Source organism: Phragmites australis, chromosome 20, assembly GCF_958298935.1.
Source record: "Phragmites australis chromosome 20, lpPhrAust1.1, whole genome shotgun sequence".
Taxonomy (NCBI): domain Eukaryota; kingdom Viridiplantae; phylum Streptophyta; class Magnoliopsida; order Poales; family Poaceae; genus Phragmites; species Phragmites australis.
This window is the reverse complement of record NC_084940.1, coordinates 11492828-11501625: the sequence shown is the minus strand read 5'-3', so window position 1 is coordinate 11501625 and position 8798 is coordinate 11492828. Positions and strand designations below refer to the sequence as shown.

Below are 8798 nucleotides of genomic sequence, written 5' to 3'. Positions count from 1 at the left end.
GGCTCCCAGGCACAAGCGAACACGGGGTGGCCGCCACAGCGGCGCAGGCCTGAACACGGTGATCTGAACCATCCTATTCTTCACGCACTCATTGTCTCTGCAGCACTCAGGATCCAAAATCCATGTGCATGTGCCTTCTTGCTGCTACACCCGGTCGGGAATAATTCTGGTAGCTGCACGATTCGGAATGCATAGGCACCCCAGAAAAACCCAAAATTTATTAAAACTCGGGCCTTTTTTCGATAAACATCTATATGTATAGGCTTCTTGCTGCTACACCCAATTCCAGTAATCTTTCCGGTCTAAAATAAATATTGTTTTATATTGTCTACAGTCAATTAATTTAAACTTATCTCTAAATTATTTTTTATATATTGAGTTTGGATATTAAAATTGGTACAAGTAGATTTTTCCAAAAATAACTTTTATAATAGTATATTTTTACTATATTTTATTAATATATTATAACAAAAATATTAATCAAAATTATATGTTAGAAACAGTAGTGATGTCAAAATGATACTTATTTGAAACTAAAAGAGTAGCCGCATGGCTCCGAATCCAACGTCCTGTGTAGTATATAGCATTAGGAGACCAGGGGTGCAAAACAGGTTCAGGCGTTTAATTATGCCCATATGAACAGTTCTTGTATTAAAACTGGTTTAATTATGCAAAACAGGTTTAGGCTGTATCCAGCGGACACGGCAAAAGCTGATCGGCAACATTGTGCCGTCTTTTTGCTACTGTTTTTGCGGATCTGTTGGTTGGTGCCACGCTCTAGCATAGCCTCCATTCAATTGCTATAGTGACAGGAGAGCAAGGAGGAAATTTAAATTTAAGATATTTTTTCTTCTCTAACATTATTTATGAAGAATGACTGTAGATTAAAAAGAAGTAGAATAATAGAGGATAGAAAATATTATAGTTGTTGAAGATGAAAATAGAGATTATTATAATAATATTAGAGATACTAGTAAAGTAATGTAAAGATGAATTTTTAAAATAACTATTAAAGATGAACTTAAATAGATTGGATGAGTTGTTCGGATAATAAAATAGATTTTTTTGCGTGCTTTAAACGTGGAAATGCATTCAATAGAGAATTCTAGTATAAATTATTTTGAAAGTTCACAAATTCAACAAATTCTCAAAGGGAGGTTTTGTTGCAAGAATGTTCTTAAATGGACGAAGGCCTCTTTGCTCCCTTCCGCCAATCCCAAATCTCTCCTCTCGCTGCTCGCGTTGACTCCGACCTGAGGCTTCTTGGATCGGCTCAGGGACGGTAGCTGTCCGTGTCGCCGCCAAATCTTGTGCCCATTTCGCGTTCTCGTTGCTTTGGAGTGGTTTTGATCCAAGAACTGGTCGGGGTTCTTGGATCTCCTCCCGCAATGGCGGCGCTCGTGGAGCTGTTCCTGGGCTCCTCGTCGGTGCCGGTGGACTGGGAGGCGGAGGCTTACCCGGCCTACGGGGACTTCGCCGTGCTCCCGTTCCTCGTCGCCTTCTTCCCCGCCGTTCGGTTCCTCCTCGACCGCCTCCTCTTCGAGGTAATCAGCTGATTCTTGCAATTTGTCTGTTCGATGGTTCCGAAATGTCGGCGCTAAATTGCGCCATTTCGTGTCTCGGGGTTGCGGTTAGTTGCTGGATGAACATTCTGCTGGATTGTCTTGGTTTAGTGCTGGTGGTTCTGGAGATTGGAGTTGTTCATGGATCAGTTAGATTGGTCCAGATTACAAAAGATTTTGCGTTTGAATGCTATTATGTGCAATTGTGCTGGTGGTTCTGAATTGTGCAAGCTTGACGTGCTACCGTATATCAAATTTTCAATATGGATGGATTACATAAGTAGGAGAAACTAGAAAATCTACCTTTTGATTTGTATTGTGCTGGAGTGAGTTCGGAAAAGTTGAGCTCACAATGTGTTTGATTCTGTATTCATGTAAAAATGACTTCCTTTTGATACGTCGACGATGCATTTGATGTCCTCTGGTAATCTCGTCATTATATTCTAGTTGCATTTGATTGGTTGCAAGGAGGCTTATTTTTCAATGCCATTTGCATCCTCATTTGCTTAAGGTGACACGTCTAAGCATCTTCGTGCTGTAAAGCGTGTTATCCTTTTTATCTAGTTTAATCTTTGCTGGGATCCTTAGTTACTGATTATCAGTGACCAAATGTGGGGCGAGTAAAAATTGGCTTGTGCAAGTGGATGTGAATCTGTTGTCAGGGTGTATATGCTAATATCCAAGGTTATTTACACAAAAAGAAAAGAAAAGGAAAACAAGAGTAGAGCAATGTATGACTTATTAGAAGCATAGCTATCATCTTTCTTTTTTTTTAAAAAAGGAAGGTAGTTGGGAAATGGGACGGGAAGGAAGAAGAGAATAGCTGAGTAAATTGCAGAATGAACCAGCACCTCTTTTGCATGCCAAAGACTTCACAACAAGCAGAGTTTTGTTAGGGGATCTAAGCATTATTGTATTTACATTTTCTACTGCAAATGAATGTTATTGTAATATTAAATAAGAAGCCAAAACGAATTAATTTGTGTACTGATGTACTTGTCTTGTCAGTTGTTACATCTGTCACACATTTATTGCGATATTAGATGACAACCGTACAATGTGAGCAAAATATTTTCAAATTAGCAAGATGCAATCATGACTAGAATGGTTGTTGTGTAATACGTGTGCTGTACCAGTAGTTCCTTACATGAACATCTTATAGTCCTTCCTCATAATACTCGCAGGTATTAGCAAGAAGACTTGTATTTGGAAAGGGATATGACAAGCTTGCTGAAACAGATGAAAGTAGAAAGAAAATCAATAAATTTAAGGAATCGGCATGGAAGTTTGTTTATTTTCTTTCTGGGGAGCTGCTTTCATTATCTGTAACATACAATGAGGCATGGTTCAAGAACACCAGATACTTTTGGGTAGGGCCTGGCGACCAGGTCTGGCCTGATCAAAAGATGAAGTAAGACAAAAAAAGAGTCTTCTCTTCTTATTTCCAACTTTATCCCCCCCCCCCCCCCCAAACAAAAAAAACTCTTAACATCGAATTTTCCTTCTTCCAGACTGAAGCTTAAAGCTGTATACATGTATGCTGCTGGATTTTACACATATTCCATCTTTGCTCTTCTGTTCTGGGAAACAAGACGCTCTGACTTTGGAGTATCAATGTCTCACCACGTAGCAACTGTTTTCCTAATTGTTCTGTCCTATATTTTCAGGTATGTTCTCAAACAATTTCCTAAATGATGGTAATTGCCTTCAATAACAAACGGACACCAACTGCATGACCTAATCATATTGTTACTGTGCCTATGAAACAGATTTGCTCGTGTTGGCTCAGTTGTTTTAGCCCTTCATGATGCAAGTGATATATTCTTAGAGATTGGGAAAATGGCCAAGTACAGTAGTTGTGAGTGGCTAGCTGTTGTTGCATTTCTTCATTTTGTGGTGTCATGGATACTTCTTCGGCTCATTATTTTTCCTTTCTGGATCCTAAGAAGCACAAGGTAAACAACAGTAGCTTGTAGGTTCTAGCATCTCGTGCTACATCTAGCCATTCACCACTGTACTTGAAAAAAGCATTACTCCACTAAATCATTGTCGCATATTTTGTTGATTGATAATCATATATCTTTTTTTTCAGCTATGAAGTAGTGCTGACCCTGGACAAGGAGAAGCATCGATTCTACGGCCCTGTATACTACTATGTTTTCAATAGTCTTCTGTTCTCACTCCTAGTTCTTCACATATATTGGTGGGTACTGATTTACCGGATGCTAGTCAAACAAATTCAATCCAAAGGCCGTGTTGGCGACGATGTTAGATCTGGTCAGTGATTATTCTCTTTTTTTCTTCATGGTGCTAGATTTTTTTTTCTCTTCAGTAGCATCTTCTTATTGGTTTACTAAAACTTGCTCACAGATTCTGAAGGCGAAGATGAGCATGAAGATTAACTCTTAGACTGCTTGCTTAACTGAAGAACTATATTATGTGTTCCCTACAGCATGAAACACCATCTGAATACCTTTTTCCTTTTACAGAAGATATGCAGATATTATATTTTATTAGAACAGATCATTCTTTCAGCGTCAAAGATATGACAACCATGATTTGTGAGTTGCTAGTGAAGCTGCGTGTGCTCTTGTATGCTTATATGAAGCAAAAATGAAATATGTTTTTTCCACCAATCATCATTTGTAAAAGATTCAGAATAATCGTTTTTTCATTCATTCTTGTAACTAGACAGCTAATTTTGTTCGAAATCATGTAATTTGCTACAGTAACACAATCATCCATCCTGACGGAAGCGTTGGGAAGAATTTCCCAAGAATGCTGGAACATAACTTACTCTTGCTTGTATATGATTCTGTTTCGCTGCCGCCATGTCCACATAGTTAAGCTTAATTATTTAATAAGAACCTAGAGAAGTAGAAAAGCAAGTGAAAAAAATATATTTTTATCATATAACAACTTTTGGTATTCACTTGACATTTTTGTACAAGATAACTGAGTCACAAGACCCAAACATTAGACAGATGTCAATAACAACCTGAAAGTTCTACAAAGAATCCATCACGTCTACATAAAATCATTGTCGCCTATTCAAGGACCAAAAGACGTCAAGCATGAACAAGTCTACATATTCACTTTGTGTAATTGTGTAACAAAGAAACGAGACAGAATGGAAAGTACAATCTGGTTTAGGACAAATATTTTGTGATAAGCTTGTCGACATGAAGAACTATATCGTCGATGTGAGGGCGCATTGCAGGTTGAGGCTGAAGCATCCAGGTAACAAACTGGCGAAGTTCATCAGGATAAGGAGGGTTGGGTCCTGCTGGCCACTTCAACTGCCCATTGACAATGGCAAGTTGCAGGCTTCCTCCAGATTCACCGAGAGCATATTCAAATGGTGAAACATTGTACCTACAAAGAGTCTAATTTGATCAGTGAATTAACGAGGACTTAATGCTGTATTTCATCTTTGGACCTGATGCATGAATTATCTGAGTGTTGACTGGATCATAAAGAAGTTTAGGTCTGTTTACATTCAGCAAAACTTCTATTGCAGTATGCTAGAGCTGTGCACCAAAACCTGATTAGACTTGAAAGACAAAACTCATCCTGGAAGGTTGGAACCCTTCAACCACCCGAAGTGTATGACATTGGCACATGATTGGTAGTTGTCCATAAGTGTTTCATTTCAATTATTGATGAGATAGTCACTTCTACTACCAAAATGGACATGTTATCAGTGTTGCTGAAAAGGTGAAAAATTGCCAAATGGGACAGAAGGAAGCTGATAGAGAGTACCCACAAACATATGATTAAATTATGTGCCCAAGAAGTTAGGGCAAATGTGCACCACAGTACTCATTGTGAATTAAACTAACACTTCAACCAAACATCAAACGAACTGAATCAAGGGCTATCCAGTTTGCTCGTGCAAACCATAGACAGACTTACATGATAGCATAAAGGGTGCATCCCAGAGACCAGATGTCTGTCCTCTCATCAATAACTGCATGGCTTGGGCAGTCCCATAGTTCAGGTGCACGATAAGGTGCAGAGCAATGCTCAGCAGCCCATTCCTACACAGAATAAGGTATCGATCAGTAATACTTAGACAGCCACACCTTCCAATGTACTAAGATTCAAATTCTTCCAAGTTATAACTAAGAGTTACATATTCTAAACTTTAAAGAAAAATTACTCATGCTTGTAATTTCACTAGCTTAAGGAAGAATAAAACTAACAGTAAGCATGTTGCTTTGCATAGAATCTCTTAAATTTGTATGTACATCTGAGCAACAAATCGAAATGCATTTATGGACTATGGGCACACACCTAAATGAAAACCTACATTTTATAAAGAAGAGTTCTCTTTTTTGTGAAAGAAAGACCAGGAAGCTAACACTGACAAACCTGCAACTGTAAAGCCTCAGAACGAGAACAGATTTCCTTTCTTGCAGGCCTTGCACTTCCAAAATCCATTAAAGTTGCAACAGGCGCTTGTCCTTTACGACGGGTTATAAGAACATTACCAGGCTTAACATCATTATGGGCATATGGAGGATCAAAGTTGTGCATGTGCTTCAGTCCTTCGCACAGCTGTCAGTAGCCTTCTATTAGCATACACAGAAAGACACAGGATGGAAAAGGAGCAATTGCTAACGGTTTTTCCACCAACAGTTTTGAAATCAGAAAGAGTATGGTGGACTTACATGATAAATTATTTTACTTGAACTTTTATCTCAACAAATTGTAATTGTAATAGCATGAAAGCAACGCATTAACCAAAATTCTAGAATTACTAACGACGTCATCAAGAAACTTGCAGAATGATAATGTAGTCTTCTAATCTCATCAAAGGGCTAACCTGCCGGAAAATTTGCAGCACGTCAGCTGTCGAATAGAATTCCTTTCTGGGCAGCATGGCGTTAGCGTTGTCAAACAAAGTACCATCCAAATAGACTGGAAAGAGAAGGTATGCTTCATGGCTCCAATCTCCCTGTTGATTCTAAATATATCAAGACAACAAGCCCCTTCAACATGAGATAGACTTTGACAAGATAAGATGAGTAAAGCATCAACGTGCCTAAGCCCTAACCAATACAACAACAACAACAACAACTTAGTCCCAAGCAAGTTGGGTTATGCTAGATATGAAACCCACAATATCCAATTAAAAAGATGATAAGAAAACAATAATAATAATAAAGGTACTAGTATGTCCCTTGTGACCTCATTCAGCACCAAAGCAAATAAATTAGGGCTTAAAGCTAACCCTTGGTATAGTCCTATTTTAATCAGAAAGTCATCGGTCTCATCATCACTAGTCCGAACACTTGTCATAGCATTATTGTACATATTCTTGATGACGATAATATACTTTGTTGGGACTTTGTGTTCCTCCAAGTCCCACCGCATGACATTCCTCGGTATTTTGTCGTAAGCCTCTTCCAAGTCAATGAATACCATGTGCAAGTCCTTTTGTTACCAATATCTCTCCAAAAGTTATCTTATCAAGAAAATCACTTACACGGTCGACCTCCTAGGCATGAAACCAAATTGGTTTTTGGTAATGCTTGTCATTCTTCTTAGGCGATGCTCAATAACTCTCTCCTATAGCTTCATTATATAGCGCATCAACTTAATTCCACAATAATTAGTACAACTTTGAATATCACCCTTATTCTTGAAGATTGGTACTAATATACTTCTCCATTATTTGGGCATCTTATATTCTTATTTGACCGAAAAATGAGGTTGAAGAGCTTAGCTAGCCATACTATCGCTATGTCTCCAAGACATCTCCATACCTCAATAGGGATACTATCAGAGCCTATTGCCTTGTCTCATTTCATCCTTTTTGAAGCTTCCTTGACCTCAACTTCTTGAATCCTTCATACAAATCGTCTGTTAGTATCATCAAAAGAGTTGGCCATCTCAATGGTAGAGCTCTCATTCTCCTTGTTGAACAGTTTGTCGAAGCACTCATTCTCTTTAACCAATACAACCATTTTATTTTGACTATGACACCACGCAGGCTATATCCACATTTGGAATCAATGTTGATTGCTATATCTTTCACACACATGTCAGACCAGAAACAAATCCCTCAGATAAAAATAGCACACTTCTACAATATCTACCAAGCACGATGAAATAGGCAAACTCAACATGTTTTGCCTAAACCTTGCACATAGTTTGACATTTCAATATCCAATTGCTTATAGCATTCCCAGGCACAAAAGAGAGGAAAAAAACTAAGCACAACAGATTACCTTGACTGCTATTATGGCGTGATCAAGAAGCGGCAACAGATTGGGATGACTGAACAGTGACGACACACGGATCTCCTCCTTCACCAGATCCAGCTGCTCCTTGCTCTGTATCAGCACCTTCTTCATAGCATATGTTCCATCCTCTGAACAATATTAACACAACAAGTAAAACATTTTCAGTTGTATGCTTTAAGACGCAGAATTACAGAACTTCTCTCCTAATCAAAGTAGGAAAACCGCCAGGATGCATTAGTCGGATCCAAGAAATGGAAATTTTACAAAGCAAAACCACCTAAATCCCAGTCTTATCCCTTTTAGGCCAAAATTACGAACCAATCCAACAGTCCAAGAACGCTCACGGCGACGAAATCAAGAACTCGCGAGGGGGGCGAGGACCGAGCGGAGGGACCTGAGACGTGAGAGGCGCGCCTGCCGAGCGCGGCGTCGGACGGGGGCTGGTGCTCCCTGACGAGGTAGACGAAGGCAAAGCCGCCCTCGCCGATCTGGCGGAGGACGCGGAAGCGGCGCTCGTTGATCCAGACGTCGCCGCCGCCCGTCGCCGCGTCGTAGAGGGCGTTGAGCCCCGAGATTGAACAGCCCATCCTCGGCTCCCTTCCTCCTCCTGGGCTCCTCGCCGCCGGCGAACTCGGACGCCGCGGGCACTGCTGAGTCCTGATGTCGTTGGCCCGGTGCTTTCGCAGGTCAGCCACGCGGACTGTGACGACTTCTTATGTGACGGAGCATGCCTTTCCTTTTTTTTTTTTTTTTTAAATACTGGCTTTAAAATTTTAAATAGAGTAAATTTTAAAAATTATAACTATTTTGACAACTTCTGTAAAAAAGCTACAACTTCTAATACTTATTTCAAAAATATATAACTATTTTGATACATATTAAAAAAATATAACTTTTTCACCGTGGATCCACCTATCATCAGAGGATGACAAATGGATATACGATTAATCCTCCTATGATATAGTACCATAGATGACGATAGGTG

The 8798-nt window shown here is 39.5% G+C and overlaps 2 protein-coding genes across 4 annotated transcripts; one reads left to right on the top strand and one right to left on the bottom strand.

The window, feature by feature from the left end:
- The first annotated feature begins 1174 nt into the window (after nt 1–1174).
- Nucleotides 1175–4335, top strand: LOC133901166 (ASC1-like protein 1). Its single transcript, XM_062342442.1, has 6 exons — nt 1175–1544; nt 2747–2973; nt 3074–3229; nt 3332–3517; nt 3655–3839; nt 3933–4335. The coding sequence occupies exons 1-6, from the start codon at nt 1389–1391 to the stop codon at nt 3962–3964; spliced, it is 942 nt and encodes a 313-aa protein (XP_062198426.1). The 5' UTR covers nt 1175–1388; the 3' UTR covers nt 3965–4335.
- A 119-nt stretch (nt 4336–4454) lies between these two features.
- On the bottom strand, nt 4455–8543 carry LOC133901942 (uncharacterized). Of its 3 annotated transcripts, none has more exons than XM_062343494.1 (6): nt 8208–8542; nt 7799–7941; nt 6391–6531; nt 5937–6122; nt 5478–5602; nt 4455–4937 (listed from the first exon to the last, which is right to left on the bottom strand). In XM_062343494.1, exons 1-6 carry the CDS (start codon nt 8398–8400, stop codon nt 4712–4714), a joined length of 1014 nt encoding a protein of 337 aa, XP_062199478.1. In that variant the 5' UTR covers nt 8401–8542; the 3' UTR covers nt 4455–4711. The 3 variants fall into 3 exon arrangements, with proteins under 3 accessions (XP_062199478.1, XP_062199479.1, XP_062199480.1); XM_062343495.1 differs by having other exon boundaries at nt 6391–6522; nt 8208–8541; XM_062343496.1 differs by lacking the exon at nt 5937–6122 and having other exon boundaries at nt 8208–8543.
- Nucleotides 8544–8798: the final 255 nt, after the last annotated feature.

What these genes read in the sequence shown, in the direction of transcription:
- LOC133901166 (XM_062342442.1), top strand. Translation starts at nt 1,389, where the DNA reads ATGGCGGCGCTCGTGGAGCTGTTCCTGGGCTCCTCGTCGGTGCCGGTG. An exon ending in TCGACCGCCTCCTCTTCGAG is followed by an intron (nt 1,545 to 2,746) that starts GTAATCAGCTGA and finishes TAATACTCGCAG; the next exon opens with GTATTAGCAAGAAGACTTGT. An exon ending in TGGCGACGATGTTAGATCTG is followed by an intron (nt 3,840 to 3,932) that starts GTCAGTGATTAT and finishes ACTTGCTCACAG; the next exon opens with ATTCTGAAGGCGAAGATGAG.
- LOC133901942 (XM_062343494.1), bottom strand. Translation starts at nt 8,400, where the DNA reads ATGGGCTGTTCAATCTCGGGGCTCAACGCCCTCTACGACGCGGCGACG. An exon ending in TGCTGCAAATTTTCCGGCAG is followed by an intron (nt 6,123 to 6,390) that starts GTTAGCCCTTTG and finishes GGCTACTGACAG; the next exon opens with CTGTGCGAAGGACTGAAGCA. An exon ending in TGCACCCTTTATGCTATCAT is followed by an intron (nt 4,938 to 5,477) that starts GTAAGTCTGTCT and finishes GACTCTTTGTAG; the next exon opens with GTACAATGTTTCACCATTTG.